Here is a 19,747-nt window from a genome sequence, read left to right on the forward strand (position 1 = left end):
TCATCTACTTACAAAATCTAAACAAAATCAATTTGGACTATTCACTGTTTGAGCTTTACTTTGCATTTATTCTGAACCATATATTTTGTACATAACTGCAAAGTTTTGATTTGATTATCATTATTATTATTATTAAATGTACGTTTTGTTGATTTGTTGTCTTTCTCTGTTTTTCTTCCCTTTATATTTGCTCCCCGTCTTCTCGTCTTGTGACCACGGTTACATAGCCATAACAATTGGTCGCCTTGGTTTAGTATGTCCGCAAGAAGTCGCCCCTATGTTACAACAGTTTATCAGGCAGTGGTGTGTAACTTTCTTTATTTCTCTTTTTTCACTTTTCATTTTATTTTTAACAATTGGGAGAGGATCATGTATGTGTTCTCTGAAACCAGGTAGAATGTGTTATGGTCTGTCACCAGTGTATAACATTTCTATCTGGAGCACAATTGTTGTAAACTAACGTACTTGAGAGGGAATTCATGTTCATCAACTTAACCTGTTTACCTGTTGACATTGGTGCACATAATTAACTTATCTGCTTAACCAATCTTGAAATTATTTCAGTTTTGAAATTTTGAAATTCTAAAGAGCTCTGATGCTTTCATGAATTTTTCATGTTTATTATTTGGCTATTTCTTAGTTCCTGGTTTCAGAGATTCTTTCTCAACCTAGTTTGCACATGTAGGGACATAGTTGAATGTTATCTTTATAAATAACCATATACTGATCATGCAAGTCTGCAGATTGGAAGCAAATGCTAAAATGGAAACTATCGTGAATAGATAACTTGTTTGATGTCATCATTGTAATGTTTTCAATTCTGTATGCCAGATACCGTATGGACTTAAATGTCTGTTGCTTGCACGTCTCATGCATTTGATTTTATTATATAGATTAAAACATGCTTTTGTGACTGGTATCTGTGTTAAATGCATTTATGTCTTGTTTCCATATGTTCATAATGAGATATTGTCAACGTGCATTCTATAAACCTTAATAACTCTACGTGCTAAATAACTAGTTTGGGCAGTAGTATGGGTTTTTGTTTTTTTTGGTTAACTTATGTGAACTTACACAGAGTGCTCTCCCCTACTTATACAGCATGTGTGTTTAATCAGGTGCACATCATTGCGCAACATTCGAGACAACGAAGAGAAGGACTCTGCGTTCCGCGGTATCTGTCTGATGATTGGGGCAAACCCAGCCGGAGTCGTGCAGGACTTCATCTTCTTCTGTGATGCTGTTGCATCATGGGTGCACCCCAAACCTGACCTGAAGGAAATGTTCTACAAAGTAAGAATTACATTTCATCCCCAGTGGGAACTCTTCGTTAGAATAGGTGCCCACCAAATAATTTATGGGTTGCTGTCATACAGCTGAAATAGCGTTGGGTGGGGCGTTAAACAACAAACAAGATACTAGATAAACTAGTAATAAAGAGGCACAAGTGGCTCAGTTTTTGAAGACACCTTAATTTGATGTACAGATTTTTGTTATTGAGGTTTGCCAGGATACAACTATCATTGTTACAAATCCAAGATTAGCACTGATTGTGATTGTTGGTTTGTTAGCACCCAAAGAAGAAAAGGTGTAATATCTGGATTGTAGTTTCCCCCAACATGCAGGTGACAAGTCTCACTCAAGCCTCAATTTATGATAATGATGAATTTATTGTGTGAAAATGAGTTCAGCATCACATTTTAATAAAATTCGATAATACCAATGAGTATGAACACAATGGGTTAGAAGTTTGTCCTAGGAGGCAACTAATGGGATAGAGTGGTCAGACTCGCTAACTTGGTTGATGCATGTCATTGTAAACCAATTGCCAAGATCTATGCTCATGATGTCAATCACTGGATTGCCTGCTCGAGACTCAATTATTTTCAATTATTTGTAGAATGCCATCATAAAACTGGGATATTGCTAAGTGTGGCGTTGAACAACAAACAAAGAAATGAGCATGAAATTATACAATTTCTGTTTCAGATCCTACATGGTTTCAAGAATCAAGTCGGGGAAGAAAACTGGTCCAAGTTCTCTGACCAGTTCCCCCAGCCTCTTCGCGAACGCCTAGCTGTCAACTACGGGGTCTGAACAGCTGCTATCATCAGTAAGTTAGAACATTACTGCAAGAGACAAAACCGGACGTTGTTACCTACTTCAATAATACCCCTTAACATGTTGAAATATGTGGTTGTGTACCTGTAGTTTGTAGTGATAAAAAGACAAATCTTAAGATATGTTAGGTCAGGGACACATATTGCAAAGAACTAGAGGACCATGTGCAAGTTTTCCTGTAGCAATAACCAGGGTCCCTTGCTGTACAGTTTTAGAAGTTCTGAGAAATGTAATTTTTTTTTTTTTGCTTCATAATGGATTCCAGGTTAGAATAGGTCCCCAGCAATCTATGCTTGTTGTATGAGGCAACTAAATAGATCGAACGGTCAGGTCAGGTGACTTGATTGATTGCATGCCATACTTCCCTCAACACGGGATGTTATTCATAATATCAATCACTGGTTTCTCTAAATCGGACTTGTTATTTATGACCTGCTTTGATATAGCTGGAATATTGCTGAGTCCACCATGAATCAACAAACAATGATAACTGTTGTAGAATATGAACTTTCATAAACTGAAAGAAACAACATAACATAATATGTTCTTAATATATATCTTGTTTTTAAGGGAATGAACACATTTTTTAAAACTTTTTTTTCTTCTTTTTTCAGGTAAAGGGGGCAAACCGGGAAGGTGCTCACAAATCGCGGTGAGCACCAAGGGGCCGCGGGGGTTGGCAAGGGGAGGGCCAGCTCGAGGGGGGGCCCTGCAGCACATGCAGCAGCGCCAAGGTCACATGACCGCCATGTGACCACAAAACCGAGCTGTCAGTGCAGCACCTAACTGATCTGCGGGTGGGACGCGTTACGGGAGGGATCATCGTACATCGTACATCGTCAATGTGTCCTCTGTGTTTGACAGGAATGTTAGAACATCTTTCTTGCATGTAAACTAGGTACTACTTGACAAACAACTCATTATTGATACAAGATAGCAAGGGGAATAGCTTAATCCAATCAACTACAGCTTTTCTAGACAAGCATGATTCTCTTGAATGTTGTAACCACCCCGCTGTATGGTGAACGTCCCAACCAAATGTTATACATGGTTGATGTGACTTGTGCACAATCCAATCTATTGCATGTTGTTAGTTGTCAAGCCAAGCCAAGACATGGCATGCATGCATGGAAATTTATTCATAAGTCTGGTTATGTATTCTACTTGAAATTTGTTCATCATTAGGAGGGGGTAAGGTGGTTTCAGAAAAGTCTCCTATACGATTTGTTACCCCAATAGAAGATAAACCCTTAAAACGGCAAATTGTCTGATTATTTTAGAATGAAGAGCTTTAAATCCCCCTTTATTTATGGATTATTTATTATTATTCATATTTTTGGGGATACATTTTTTTGGGCAGAGGGGGTATATATGAAAACACACACCCAAAAGTGAAAAGGAATTTTTTTAAGAACCGAGAACAGCGACTATTTGCTATTCATGTTTCTGTTAGTGTCAAAAGCAAATTTTATTGAAAGTTCTCAACTATTTCCAATGTTTTTATTGTTTGTAGATCACTAGGATCAGACTTTGGTCCACAGCTGAAATTACCTACATTGATTTATTGTGCATCAGATGTACAAAAGATCTGGTACAGACCAAGCTAAATTTGATGTCAATGTTGGATTTCAGTTGTTAAATGTTTTCCTACATCAAGAATCAATGCTATATTTCGAATTCATTTGTAGTATTGGAAGTTCTAGTACTTTCTACAAAGTTCTCGTTGACCAAGTTGCCTTTTAGTGAGAAGCAAACGGTTACCAGTCTTTATCCTACGTGAAACAAACCGTTGCCAATTAGACCTTCGACACAATCCCATCATCCCTCAGCAGAGGCTCAGAACAGTTACCATGGATACGGAAGAGACATAGTATTCTGAGATCAATGCAGAAAAAGGAGGTGCTATGTACCAAGACAGAAGCTAACATCCTGCTCCATCAGAGACCAAATACATGAAAGTATGACAGGTCATGGAGCAGCAGAAGCTTGCTATATGAGAGTCCAGCAAAGACCAAGCAGGGTTGATACCTTCCAACACTGTGGGCCATACAATCCTGGTCTTGGCATGACACACGAGATCCTGTCATGGGTTGGACCTCACCTGATCTCAACATGTCAGCACGCAGATGTACTGCTAGTGCAGAGGTTGCATGACATGAGCACTGAATATGCTCATTATCAGCAAATGGTATTACATATCTAGCCCAAGCCATCATTGGACTATGAGGAGAGAGTTAGCTTTGGCACTTGCATGTACTCCAATCCAAAGTAAATCAAGAAACCTCAGGATTTTACAAATCTTTGTTAATTTTAGTTTTAAGATGTTTCAGAATATTAAGATGTTATTTTTGATGAAATTAAAGTTTGATCAGTTTGTAAAGGAGAATGCATTTGCCAAGCTAACAAAACAAATTGATAAGACCAAGAATACTCTCCACAATGAACTGATGACAATATCAACCGGGAGAGCCATTGCTTTTATCTCTCGTGTGATCTGAACAATTATTGTCTGTGATTTATTTTTGGGGTATTTTTGATGTATAAGTGGTGTATGAGTGATATGGTTATATTTATCATTATTTTTTATTATTTTTCAGACTATGGAGATTTTTATTTTATTTATTTTGTGTGTGTTTATGCTGCCATCAGCTGGGCTGTACTAGATTAATTTTAAGGTATTATACTACGAGGCAATACTGTGTGTACATAAATAGTTAATGACAAGCGGTTGCAGCATTCCTCAATCTGAGACCACCTTTAGGGGTTAGACTGACATCAACATAATACTGTATACATGTGTTCTCATGAACATTTTAACACTTTGGAATAGGAACCAACTGTCAGATGTATATTGTTATCTGTATAAACTGTGGTGTACTAATTTCAACTTGCATGCTACAAATTTAATGCCATTAAAATTCGTTGGAAACAAATCATGTCTTTGTAATCATGTCTAATGATTAAAGTTCTGAATGTTGATTTACTTCTATTATTGGAAGCCCATTCTTCAGGTGACATGGATGTCGATGTCGGTGCTTGAAAACCTGTATTTGGATGTGTCATGACAGAATCCTTGCCCATCATTATCAGAGAGCACAACAGCATTTGCTATTGAGGATTGCAATAGCTGAATACACTTGTGCACCCTCAATGTCAAATTGGTCATTTGAATTAGGCATGCTTGAAACTGGGTCAACACAATATTGTGTCGTCCAAAGTGTGATCACTAGGAATCGATAGCAGACGTTTGGATCAGCTACCCAGCGGCATGCAGGTGGTTGACACTGTTCCACCTCACAGCAGGGAGACAGGTTTCTCCTGATTGCTAGAGACGTCATCACTTCATGACTGCCACAACACTCAGAAATGACCTTGCAGAATGCCAGTGCCATTAACATTTCTACACAGACAGTGCGTAATAGTCTCTGTAAGACTTGCCTCCAGTCCATCTTCCCGAGGCAAGGGAGTTAACTAAATTTAAAAGTCCAGTTTCCACCCTTGCCGAACTAGGCTGGAATTCCTGGGCTCGATCGTAGAGCCACCAGTGGCTATTACGAGCTATGTCCCTTCTATGCCTCTCCTGTGGACCAATCAGATTCCACCTCTCGCATCACTTGCATTTGTTTCAAACAAAACGGTGGCGCCCAGTCAAGATGATCAAGATCTATATTGTGATAAAACGAGTCTTACATCGCGAAGTGCATCAAATCACGTGAGCACCTTGATTAAAAACATGAAAAGATTTTGAAAATATCTGTTGACAACGAGCTAGCGCTGCACATGCTTTGCAAATCCTGCAGACGACCGAAATCTACATGACACTTTACGAACCGGTTTTCGATTTCGGTGCGCGATTTTGAATGGACTATGCATAGACTCGTTAGCCCAGCCAAAATCGAACTCCATAATACCAGCCTAGTTCGGCAAGGGTGGAAACTGGACTTTTATAGTCAGTTAACTCACTTGCCTCGGGAAGATGCCTCCAGTCATGGAGGGCATTCATTCGCATCCCACTGACCCTACATCACCGGCAGGCACGTTTAGATTGGGATGTATGAAAGTATTACTGCCCCTTTCATTCCCGCCCTTTTGGAGTCCGGTGTAGAATAGGCCTCCAGCATTCTTTGCTAGTCGTAAAAGATCGAGTGGCCTGGCTCGGTGATTTGGTTGATAGTGTGTTAACATACCCCAACTGCGTTCACAAAGTCAATCACTTGATTGTCAGGTCGAGACTAGATTATTTACGAGTTGCCCTCATGTAGCTGGAATATTGCAATTGCTGTATTAAACAAACCAAACTTCCATGACCTAGTTGTATAAAACTTATTACACAATGTAGCCTTTTCAGCTTGTACTCCTTTATTTCTTTACAGAGCTGCATTTACTGATCGAATGCAGGCATCGCCTATACATTTACTTAAGTGCAGTGAATAATGCATGAAAGCGCCACAATTCGCTTATTGTACAGGACATGTATATTAGCCTTATGTATATATGAGCCTAATTAGCCAATGCATGTGACTTGTGACAGTCGGGGCAGCACAAAAACAGATGCAAAATAAGATTCACCTGAAAATGGCATTCTGAGCATAATTATTTTCGATAATGGTCTACACATTGGTTTAATAGGTTGGCCACAAGGGAGTAAAAAAATACATGGAATACCAAAATCAAACGACCAATACCTAGTATGAATGACAACATGTGAGTCAACACTCAATAGCTGGAACCCTTGGTCTGGCTCTGTGAGGCCAGTTACTTTAACTACTGACCCGTGAAGATCCGGTGAAGAATAGGTCTTCAGCAACTAATGCTTGCCGCTAAAGGCGACTTTGCTTGTCGTAAGAGGCTACTGACGGGATCGGGTGGTCAGGCTGACTTGGTTGATGCATGATGATTCTCTATTACCGACTGTCGTGCATTACCCTGTACATGTCTTTATTACGCTTCTCCAGTGAACACATAATTTCCTAATCTTGTTTTTGCTGTAAAGGTGGTGTTGAAAGAGTACTTAGGTGTGCCTCGCTGCGATGTTACTGCGCTGTGTTTGTGACAAATTCATATATCTCTGCCAATATATGAATCATTAAGTGAAAACATTTTCGTGATATGCTAGCTGTCATGAGAGTTGTAGAGAGCTTACAAATTTAAGTTAAGGTAAATATCATATGCAGCTGTGTAACGACCGCCTCCGTGGTCCTGTTGTCTACTGTCATGTTGTCAATCACTGGATTGTCTGATCCAGACTCGATTATTTACAGACGGCCGTCATATAGCTGGAATATTGGTGAGTGCGGCGTTAAACAACAAACAAAAAAACAATTTGAAAATCTGTCTTTGGAAAGATTGTCATGCCTCGGCCTACTATCCCAGGAAATAAAATGATGGCAAGTCACTTGCATGTCATGTCGGGCTATTGCGACCAAGTTGAACATTAATCATACTGTAATCAGCCGACTGATTAGAAAACACACATTGACTGGACATGTGGTGGAGTTACCGAGATCAGGACGTCGACTGAAGATCAGTGTCAGAGAAGACAGGTTCCTTGTACGCTGGGGAAAACGGCTGCCAAATTCAACTTGCACTGTTCATCACTGGCATACCCACAACAGGGTGTCCCTCAGCACCACCAGGAGTCGACTGAATGCAGCAGGATTGAAGGCTAGAAGACCAATAAGACTCCCGCTACTCTCACATTAACACTCACGGGACCGTTAAGCCCGGTTTTTAGGCTCGAGCACACTGGAACACCGAGGAGGATTCATTGGTCAGATGAGAGTCGATATTTACTGATGGAAGGTCTCGTGTCTGGAGGCAAAGGGGAACATCTTATCATCAAAGACTTTCATCACACGTTTTCATCTGGTAATAAAAAAGCTGTATTTTCCAGATCCAAATGGCAGAAATAATGTCCTTTATTCCTTGTGCACAGCAACAAAGCCTCAAATTCAGACACGTCAGCAATAAGATCGATCATCTTGACCTAAATGTACACCGGAAGTGAATGTGAACTTTGAAGACCAACTTTCCAAGGCGGGGAGCCAAAGTGATGAAGAGCAAGATACAGCCACAAGGCTCTGTACACAACTCACCTGACATATGAGGAAATATATTTATGACAATTCAAACGTATTTCGCTGAAAACATCTATAGTGATTTAAATAATAACTGTTTCATAATATTCATAAATTAATTTTGCAACATCGTTACAGCGATGCTGACTGCAAATAGTGATGCCTTTGAAAACTTGGATTTTCTTTTAGTCATTACCATTTACGCCAAGTTTAATCCCTGTGCCCTCTGGTTCTTAAAAAAGTATAATTTTAAATTTGTGTGCGCGAGGGGTGATTAATAAGCCACAAAAAGAAATACGACCGTAAGACAGTTTGTAAACATAATCCACTTCCACATCGATACACTTTTGCCAACGATCTTCTCGGGATTGCATCCCTCTTTCGGAGTAGTCTTTCTCTCGGCTGTCCAAGGTGTTCTTAAAGGCTGCTATGACGTCATCGTTCCAGTCAAAATGGGTTCCGGCTAAGGTTTTCTTGACGCTTGTGAAAAGATGGAATAACGTGGTGCAGGAGGAGTTCAAAGCATCACTTGTCTTAATGGCATCACGTAATTGCCCATTTTCAAATATTTGATTGGACACAGGCTGAAAGTGGTGAACCCAGGTTTCATCCATGTTCACAAATCGTTCTGGATCAGCTTCAAACAGAGCTGGAGTATGACGAGGCAGGTTGTGCCTGGTGCGCTTTTGATCCAATGTCGAACTGTTTGCAAACCAACGAACTGATACTTTGTTCATGGTCATGGTTTCTGTGATAATGGAACGTACTCTCTCCTGGGAAATGCCTACCGAGCTAGCAATATGACGCTCAGTCATTCCCGGTCCGTCATCATAAAACCGTTCCTGGTGTTGCTGACGTCACAGGCCTTACATGACGGGAATGTCTACAAGGCTTTCCCCGCCATGCTTGAATACTCTGCTGCCCACCTCTTTACCGTGGCATCGGAAGGGGCATCCTTCCCTCGTGTTGTACTCTTATCTTGAGCCTTTGGTTTTTATCCTTTTTCTGCGGGTACTTGATCACTGCACATTCTTCAAGTTTGTCCATTTTCCAAAGGTGATAGGCCCCTGTTTCTTTCACTGACTTGTCACAGCGAAACAATTAGCTCAGTGGACTCAAGTTGTTTTTGTGGTCATACCTCAAATCATGTGACATCCACAACAACAGAGTTCACAATCACGCAATTCCTCCAAGGTGAGACTCAGAACTTATGCAGCTACGAAAGCCCAACAGTGCCACTTTGGTACCATAATTTTATTTTATTTAAATCGAAATTTCGCGTTATTTCATATATTTTATCGAAATTTCGATTTTTTACTCGTTACTTCGAGTATATTCTCGTTATTTTAAGTTTATTCCATAAACTCGAAATTTCGAGTTATTTAAATAAACTTTAAATAACGAGAGAAAAAGTCGAAGTAACGAGAAAATAATTGAAATAAAGATCTCGATTTAAAAAAAATTAAATTATTGTACCAAAGTGGCATCATAAGGCTTTCGTTTGTATCAACTCAGTTAATACAGTGCACGAAAAGAAGAGCTCCTGGGTTCCACTTAGGCTCTCAACGATAATCAGCTGTATCACTTGGGGCTTTCTTCCCACTGACTGAAATATTGATGTGGTACAATCGAACAAGCTCTGTCTACGAAGATAATAAAGAGCGTCATACCACTCTTGCACAAAAGTTGTTTGATCAGGGCTACAATATTCAAATGTTTACTTAAGTTTTATAATAGACATAGAGGACATTTCCAAATTTGGAAATATGGTAAAGTAATAGTTAGCAATACAGACAAAATTTGTGTCCAATGTAATTCCCGATTTTGATTTATACTTTCTTGCCATATTTTACCGTGTATTTATCAGGTGAATAGTTGACTGGCTTTTGCATGTGTTTGTGACGGGTGCCACCAGTGGGATAGGATAAGCTCACCTTCTCGCGAACACCTAGCTGGCTGGTATCATCATGATAAAGTCGGAATCGTACAATGAATATTTCTCATGATTATGGAAAGGCCAATTGGCGCTTTTATTTCAAAGCGAATTTGTACCCAACACAAAACTGCAAGAAAGACTGACCTATTTCATAAAATGTAAAATCATAGCAAATTTGAGCTTGCAGTGACAGTGCATGCTGGAGTACACCTTTGCTGAGACAGTCAGTTGACCGAAATTTGCCCCCTGTTTCACACAAGGGATTGCGAAAATGAAGAGATCACATGACTGCAGTGAAACTGACAAACAAGCTAGAATAACAATTCACCAAGTTGTAGCATATTTGGAGATATGTTTGGTTTTATCCGTATTCCATATTCATGTCACCTTTTTGTCATCGCTTAGTCTGATAAGGGTCATGTGCATTAAAGCTTTTTGGTCTTTGGTTGTCTATAAAGTGTCTCTTGGGGGACATATGGAGTCGTATTCGAAAATATAAATATCTTCTTTTCTCCGTCTTTAAAGTGGCGGACGGGTTGTGGTAAAAGCGTTCGTTTGTCACGCCGAAGACCTGGGTCCGATTCCCGACATGGGTACCATGTGTGAAGCCCATTTCAGGTGTCCCCCGCCGTGTTATTGCTGGAATAGTGCTAAAAGCGGCGTAAAACCATACTCACTCACTCACTCACTCCGTCTTGAAATTCTCTCCACTTACTCTCGATGCCGGTACAGCATCCGTTAACGGTAACATGTGTTTATGAGCAACTGTAGCTTAATTGCTGTCTATAATTGCTTTAAGAAATGACAACCCATTAATGTACAACTTATCAGTTGTATTCTCAACCAAAGGTCGTTTTATTTCACCATTTCCTTCCTCTTTAAACAATGACATTTCAACAGGAAGCGCACATAAATGTGTTTAGTGGTATGCAGACACGGGTCGGAAGAAGAGTGACTTCCCTTGAAACACTGACAGGTGCTTGGAAGAAATTTTATCTGTGGATTTAATGATGACTGGGGTGAGAAGGCGATGTGTGTTCTGACACACTCGACAATGGATCTCATCAGGGTATTCTCAAGAAGAGCAATAACTATTTCAACTTTGAATCATTCACACGCCGCATGAATCCTGGCACCTTGACCTAGCCCAATGAAAGTTGATGCGATAATAAGCCTACAGTGTTCAGGCCTAATCACAATTAAGCGGGTACTTCAACCACTTGATTGATTTCGAAGCTCAAACGAAGTCATTGAGTGTAATGTTCACCGTGTGAAGACATGGCGGATGCAGCTCAACCACCAACTCACTTCACCATTGATGATACTCCATCAAGGACGCCGATTCCACAGAAGAAACCATCATGCTTAAAACGGGCCAGTAATGGTATCATCTGGGCCCTGGAATCTACATTCTATAAGTGAGTAGGAAACTTTCCCACGTGTGTGTGATTCGTGCATAACACTGACAGCAGTTAGTATGGTCAGATTTCCACAAACAAAAGCAACCAATTTTCAAGAATCGATTTGGGCATAAAGAGTCCACTTGTAAACCCTTTCCTAATTAGGAGTATCTATGATTCTACAATGTCTTAATCAGTATTGGAAATAATTTTAAAACCCACCAAGACAGTCGGGCAAGTGTTGCCTTCCCATCTTCAAAGTTACCTGCTCACTTTCAGATAAATAGTGAAAAATTGGAAAAATTAAGAGACAAGTCGCTTCTTGATTCAGTTCATAATAATTCAAACAATCACTTGAGAATCTACAAGGAGTTATAATTAAATTGAATTGTAATGATGTCTTAAAATGATCTGCCAGACAGTCAGGCCAATTTCATGCAGTCTGACAGAAAAGCTACCATCCACAGGCAGGCAGGCAGTTATTTTCGAACACTGTATTTACAAAGAGGACCTAGGCTTGCCATTGCCTCCGTGATTTTATTCATATTCTACTTTGTTTGTCTGCTCACACACTTTTTTATGCATATTAATCTGGCATTTATTGATTGCATAACTCTCATTACTCACATGACTTTAACTGGAAATGGGTACCATCATATGAGGATGGTTTCTGCTATTGTCCACAGCATCAGTCAGGAGGAACTCTGGGTATTTCATTCTAACTACGAAACCTGTTTTTTCATGTACTTGTGAAGTCACTAAAGGGCACGTTTCATGTTTGCATGCCCTGTGTACTGGTGTCACCTCTCTGTGAGTGCTTCACTGATTCTCAGTTATTGTTGAATTTATATAATGAAATCAACACAGTTAACATGAATATGCGTAAATATTCATGTCTTTCTTTAGGTGAATTTACACTTCTTTCATAACAAATAGGGCATTAAATGTTTAAGAACAGGTCTAAATGCTCTAACTCAATTCCAAAACAGAAGTATGGAAATTGACTCTTGAAAAGCCACATAAACAAGAGGTAACCTGACAGAACATTGAACTCGATCATTTTGCTGAAAATTTAACATATACAGCATACTACAGTTTTCCAAATTAACAATGCCAAGTAAGTCAACATACATTTTAAGATACATACTAATTTACATACTTGCAATTTAAAAAACAACAACATCTATATACCAACCATCATTATCATGATTATCATGCTGACACTATTTTGAAATTTAATTATTATTATATATTCCAAGTCTTAACATTTGCGATCACTGTGTGTACATCTGTAGAAAAGTCATTATAACTATAATGTTCAACTTTCCAAAGTATTAAGTGGTGTATATATTCTAGTTGCCATGCATACCTCAACAATCAACAACACAAAACAATGGGTAAGAATCTTCATGATGATGTTGATAAGTTTGTGGCCTGCTGTATCCTGCACAGCCAAGTCTGTCTCCATGTTCAGGCAACAGGCATGTGTGAACACAGTGATCGCTAAACAAAGACAAGGAATGATAGTGTTATCTGTCATGTCTGTGTGAGGGCGCTCATCGTCAGCTTATCAGCTGGAGAGTGCAACACGTGGCCCAGATGACTGTGTTGACAGCTTCGTAAAGTGCAGATAAGTTGTAAACTGACTACATGGTCTGTTGTCCAAGGTGTACATGTCCCCTGGGGAGATTCTGTGTAGAATAAACATGATTAACATGATAAAGGCAGGGGATCATAACCATGATGACTAATAATCTCAAGCATGAGTAACTATGATCTTTAATATTGGACTGGTGTGAGTGATAGTGTTTGCTTGTGGTATTGGTAGGTTCTATAAGGTCACCAACATGCTTCAACATTCAGTTTCCCGTTTGTCTGAAAAAATGCACTGACTCAACCTTTGGTGCATGCCTGGGTGCATGGTTTGCTGTAGACTAAACCCAGATGGTGTGCTATAGACTGTACCCAGATGGTGGGCTATAGACTGTACCCAGATGGTGTGCTATAGACTGTACTAAGATGGTTCTATAGACTGTACCAAGATGGTGTCATATACACTGTACTAAGATGGTTCTATAGACTGTACCAAGATGGTGTCATATACACTGTACTAAGATGGTTCTATAGACTGTACCCAGATGGTGTCATATACACTGTACTAAGATGGTTCTATAGACTGTAACCAGATGGTTCTATAGACTGTAACCAGATGGTTCTATAGACTGTACCCAGATGGTGTCATATACACTGTACTAAGATGGTTCTATAGACTGTACCCAGATGGTTCTATAGACTCTTCCCAGATGGTTCTACAGACTGTTCCCAGATGGTGTCACATAGACTACCCAGATGGTTCTATAGACTGTAACCAGATGGTTCTATAGACTGTAACCAGATGGTTCTATAGACTGTACCCAGATGGTTCTATAGACTGTACCCAGATGGTGTCATATACACTGTACCCAGATGTTGTGCTACAGACTGTTCCCAGATGGTGTCACATAGACTACCCAGATGGTGTCACATAGACTACCCAGATGGTTCTATAGACTGTAACCAGATGGTTCTACAGACTGTTCCCAGATGGTGTCACATAGACTACCCAGATGGTTCTATAGACTGTAACCAGATGGTTCTACAGACTGTTCCCAGATGGTGTCACATAGACTACCCAGATGGTTCTATAGACTGTACCCAGATGGTTCTATAGACTGTACCCAGATGGTGTCATATAGACTGACGACACACTGAACTAGGTGGCTCACTGGGAAACAATCGAACTAAGAGGCCTTTAAAATCTGTTATTTTTCATGCATTATAAATATTCATAGGAACTAATTTATTGTTGATGTAGACAATTGTATATATATTGAGACTATGTAGGTGGTGTTGTATGTGAAATAAGTACTGTTACTGGTTCTGTTTCCATGATTGCCTTGGGACGATGAAAGCAGTCCTTCCAGACGGTAGTTGTGACCACTTGATAAGTACTATCTTTTATCTGTGGCATGAATATGACGGTAGTGTGTGACATGTCAGAGTTATCTGCCAGTCAGGTGGCCGTGATGGCTCTCAGAGTATGGAGGGGACAGACTGGCCGACACCAGGACATACCGTCCCTGGACAGAGATACCGCTCAGTGGGGAAGAAGGAAAAACTGCACTTATCTGACCACACTGAAATGTTAATGAACTGTCCTCATGAACTGTCCTCATGAACTATCCTTATGAACTATCCTCATGAACTGTCCTCGTGAACTGTCCTCATGAACTGTCCTCATGAACTATCCTTATGAACTATCCTCATGAACTGTCCTACACCTCAAGTACTGCAACAATGATCTGCCATTCACCAAGTGGTGACAAACGGGGGCAGCTCTTTGCCTTCCGTCATTTCTAACAATATTCATTTCCTGACTAGTTTCTTTTCCACCGTTTCAGTAGTTGTTCTTTTTGTTTTTTTGTTGTTTTGTTGTTTTTTGTCTTTGTTTTTAGGGGGGGAAAGGAATGGATATTTAAAGAAGCAGTAGAAATTAGTAAAAGTCCTATAGTCTTTACCAATAGTTTAAGTATCCTAATGACTAGAAAAAAATTACCATTTTTTTAGGGTTTTACTGTATGTTTTAAGGACTAGTGGACTAAAACTGTTCGCTGGGAAGGTAGCTCTTACAGTCCAGTGTAGGTGTCACTTGTGAATAGGTTCTAATAAAAGGCAACAGCCACACCAGTCATGTTGAAAAACCTTGGACCAGCCATTTCTTTTAATAAATGTAATGAAATTTGGTACTGTGCAGTTAGCTATGGGGAACAACATTTTGGTTCTGTTTTTTACAATACGTGTTCTGCTTAACAGAAGTGTTCAGTTGTCACGGAAACGTGTGATGTTTTCCATATCATGACGTTATTGCATTCCAAGGTGACGACATAGTGTTTCAGAGTGACATCATGTCTGTCTCATGGCTTTGGGGTAGCCTTGTGGTTAAAGCGTTCATCGTCATGCCAAAGACCCAGGTTCGATTCCCCAAATGGTTACAATGTGAAGCCCATATCTGTCACTCACTCACTCACGCACTCACTCACTCACTCACTCACTCGTACTGTCTCTAAACAGTGATTGTTCTAGCAGGGATAGAGTGCAACAGTAAATTACATATTATGAACTCTCACTTTTATTTATTAAATTGTTGATGAACATGATCATTTTCAGACTTCTGGATGGTATGGAGTATTTAGTAGCTGGAAATTTTAAAACTTCATAATGTCTAAATTGTACATTGTATTCCAGGATAGGTCTGTTTGTTGGTGAACATCCATGGATTACCATTGTCTTCTGTCTCACAACGTGTGGCCTGTGTGGTCTCGGCCTGAAGACATTCAAACAAACAGAGGAACAAGTTGCATTGTGGGTACCTCAGAGTTCGCGTATTGTCAACGAGAAGAAATGGGTGGACAGACACTTCCCGTCTGAAACGCGCTATGTGACGATGATCGTCACGGGAAGGGATGTTCTCACTCAGCCATTCCTCAATTCAGTAAGTAGCTGGTCATGGATGCTCTAGATATGGGAGATACGACTTCCTGATACACATTAGGGAGCAACCATTATGCCAGCATGAACAGGTTGAACAGAAGGAAACAGTTGTTCTTGGTTGGGTTTGGTATAGCTCATCCAAATACACTCGATTGATATGGAAGTGCTCGCCCAAACACACCCGTTGCGCAGGTTCTTTTTTGGGTAAATCTCGTGCGTGTCATGTTGATGTGACAGACCACTACGTTCAACGGAGTAACATGTTTGAGTTGACATTATTTGTGGGATGAAGACGTCCTCAGAGCTCCAGTCAGGAGATTGCATTTGCTAATATTAGAATGAACTTCCATTATCCACTTTATAACAGAAAGTGGTTAATTATTTACTTTCGTTGAATATATAGAAACATTTCATTTTGGGGGGATTTGGTCAGTGTGGCAATGAAAGTTTGTGTTTCTGTCTTTAGTTTAATTAAAATGCCCGACATGATATGTTTGACTTGTTGTTTACTTAACGGGGAATAAAAAGTGCCTCATTCTCATATGGTAGCAGAGCTTGGTTTCAAAAGGTAAGTCAAATTAATTATGTCTTATATGCAGGAGGGAGGCTCTGTAAAGAGCAATGAGTCTCTGGCCCAAGAAACAGAAGGGTCTCTGTTAAAACTGGAGAACATTTTGAAACTAAAACAACAAAAAGCAAATGTTAAATCAACCTTTACAAAAGCCAAAAACAAGCTGTACAGCTTACTAGAATCTTCTGACCAACCATCTTGAATAGACATACGAGATGGTATAGATAAAGTAAATGAAAGTCTGGTGAAAGCAATCGATGTCATGACACAACTCACTCTGGCGTTTGCAAAGAATCAGCAAGGTGAAAATGTCGCTAAAACTGAACGAGAGATCAGTCATCTTGAGGATGAAACTAATGCTGTAGTTGAACAGGCACAATTTCAGTTAGATAATAGGTGACTTCCGTGTCAAGTAGGGGACGCAATAGATTGTATAGTCCTGAACAACAGGCTGCGGAAGTGAGTCATGTATTCAGAAAGACATTGGGCATGATGTTCATAGCATACCATTTCTGTCTTTAGTCTAATTAAAATGTCCGACATTATATATTTGACTTGTTGTTTACTTAATGGGGAATAAAAAGTGCCTCATTCCCACAGGTGCTCCATTACTGTATTTTTAAATACAGTAAACTATGTTTTTCACCAACAAGCTTATAACGAACTGGAGGATATAACAAACTGTTTTTTTGCTTTGTATATATGTTGAATATACGCTTATAACGAACAACGGTTATACTGAACTGAAATTAGTGATCCCTTTGAGTTCATTATAACCGTAGTTTACTATAGTTACAAATAATGAATTGCATTCTTTGGACACTAGTCTGCAAGAAAAGGCACATTATATTATTTCAGATGTGTGTCTTCTGTTGCCAGGCAACCATACAACAGTAATGCTGCAATTATGTTGCCACATTGTAATGTAGCAAATTATAGACAGTTTTGATTACTTACATATCGAGAAACAATTAGTAAATCCTAAACAACAAGAATGGGGCATAAGACTTTTTTTTCAATTTACCATTTTAAATCAGTATATGAGGTCAGCATATTTTGCTTGAAAGTATATCAAATTCATCATTAATGTGTTAAGGAAACCAATTCTGTGAGATTCTCCAATTATCAGCCCAGCTTTGTTCATGTTGTTTTATCTTCAGTAATAGACTTTGATAAATTGTTTTGATTTATGGAGGTGTAGACGTAAAAATAGGTGTGGATTTGTGCAAAGTGTGCACATGAGCCTTTGCTTTCATAACTCCATAAACATGATAAACATGATAAATGCAAAAATAACTGAAACAATTTTTATGAATAAATATGTCAACAATAAAAACTTTATTGATGCCTTAGTTTATTTTTAACTAGGGGTGGCTAAAAAGATTGACAATAGGATATTTCACTGATGTGAAGAAATATTAACAATTATCGATATGAAAATTGTGTGATCTGTGATATCTTAAATAAACTAATGTGATGAAATAAAGTTCTAATTTACCAAAGCAGACCTGTTTTTGTCTATTGCCAAAGACAGATTTAGTCCACAAAGTAATCCATGCATAATGTGTCACCTCTTACCAGTGATGCGAAATATGTTGTTTTTTTGGCTCTGAGCTTTTTTTATTTGCTCAAAGTTACTTTTCCGATATTTATCAATAATTGACAGATATTGAGTTGGCGATTAACGATCTCGAAGATCTATATCGATAGCCAGCCCTATTTTTAATACAACAAAACAGCAGACAATGATGCGGAACCAGTGACGTGGTTCAGCACCACGATGCAACTCAAGCCTGCCATTTCCAGTATCAGCCAGTCAGGAAACAGTAGTCCATTAGCAGGATTAGTGGGCGTGGGATAATGTTTTTCAGTTCATGGAAACAAATGAAAATAATTATCCTTGGTTAACCAAACAAATGCCATGGAATCACTTGCAATTTATTTATCATCACATGAATATGCTTTTGCCTTTTTAGATATATAGTCCTGATAATGAATTGACTTAATTTTCATTTCAGTTGCTTGATTTCTACACGAAGTGTAACAACATCAGTGTTGGAGGGAGGCAGTACCCAGACATCTGCTACAGGTGTGTCTTCTTACTCAACTCTCATTTTATTGTTTGCAGATTTTTGCTGACAAATAAAAATAAAAATAAGTTGTGAAGCGCAATATTTTGGTTGTTGGATTTTACATGCTTAATTGATATCAAGTGTTGCCAATAATGGACATTTCAGTGTTCGGACAGCTACTGGGTACCACTGCCGTGTGACAAGTTTATTAGAACTTTGGTCTTACAATGAAACTGTCATCCGTTCTCTGACCCGGGGCAAGATCCTGCAGGCGGTTAATACCATCAAGAAGAGGTACATTTTCTTTCCCTTGATGTCTACAATCTTTGAGTTATGGCCAAAAAACATGGTTACCATAATTCTTAGAAAAGATTTTGAAAGAATATTTATTCAAGTCAACTGGTCATAAGTTTCAAATTATTTTGTCCTTGTTCATTGTCTGTCTTTCTATAAAACAGTCCATGTCACTTTTCTAGCAAGCACCCGTTTTGCCCCCATTATGTTTCTAGGTTTGTCAGCACCATACCCGTGCTTGTGGGTTTCACGAAAGTGGTAAACGTTTGAGACCTGCATCACTTTGGGCTTTCCCCCAACATTAAGTTGATATGACGTGATATATGATGTGATACTGTCCAAAGCGGCGTTAAACTCAGCTCTCTCACTCACTCTTGCAAGCATTATTTGTCAAAAAGTTTTTCATTCTTGTATGCTTGGTAGTTAGTGAATATAAATCTTTGCAATAAAATTGGTGATTGGAAAAAGACACCTTTGGGTCGGTTACTCAAATCTGCTCTTATGATTTTACATTTGCAGCAATAGTGAGGATTGAGAACCATATTGTATACATTTACAGCAATAGTGAGGATTGAGAACCATATTGTATACATTTACAGCAATAGTGAGGATTGAGAACCATATTGTATACATTTACAGCAATAGTGACGATTGAGAACCATATTGTATACATTTACAGCAATAGTGAGGATTGAAACCATATTGTATATATTTACAGCAATAGTGAGGATTGAAACCATATTGTA

General features: G+C 39.1%; 2 protein-coding genes across 7 annotated transcripts in view; both read left to right on the forward strand.

Annotated features, from left to right (window-relative positions):
- Positions 1-5,054, forward strand: part of LOC124133274 (transportin-1-like) — a 37,666-nt gene extending 32,612 nt beyond the window's left edge. The window contains exons 19-22 of one of the 2 annotated variants that reach the window (XM_046497630.2): positions 228-303; positions 1,119-1,293; positions 1,990-2,113; positions 2,736-5,054. In XM_046497630.2, coding sequence (XP_046353586.1) covers positions 228-303; positions 1,119-1,293; positions 1,990-2,097 — 359 coding nt within the window. In that variant the 3' untranslated portion in view covers positions 2,098-2,113; positions 2,736-5,054. Of the gene's footprint in view, positions 1-227; positions 304-1,118; positions 1,294-1,989; positions 2,114-2,735 lie in introns of those variants that run through there. The other variant, XM_048400563.1, reaches the window with a different exon arrangement.
- Positions 5,055-11,097: 6,043 nt separating this feature from the next.
- The window catches only part of LOC124133275 (protein patched homolog 1-like), a 35,940-nt gene continuing 27,290 nt past the window's right edge, over positions 11,098-19,747 (forward strand). For all 5 annotated transcript variants that reach the window (XM_046497631.2, XM_046497632.2, XM_046497633.2 and 2 more), the window contains exons 1-4: positions 11,098-11,552; positions 15,819-16,065; positions 18,654-18,724; positions 18,873-19,001. In XM_046497631.2, coding sequence (XP_046353587.2) covers positions 11,413-11,552; positions 15,819-16,065; positions 18,654-18,724; positions 18,873-19,001 — 587 coding nt within the window. In that variant the 5' untranslated portion in view covers positions 11,098-11,412. The remainder of the gene's footprint in view (positions 11,553-15,818; positions 16,066-18,653; positions 18,725-18,872; positions 19,002-19,747) is intronic.

The sequence above is a fragment of the Haliotis rufescens genome, unplaced genomic scaffold (assembly GCF_023055435.1).
Source record: "Haliotis rufescens isolate VD_foot unplaced genomic scaffold, xgHalRufe1.0.p SCAF_2, whole genome shotgun sequence".
NCBI lineage: Eukaryota > Metazoa > Mollusca > Gastropoda > Lepetellida > Haliotidae > Haliotis > Haliotis rufescens.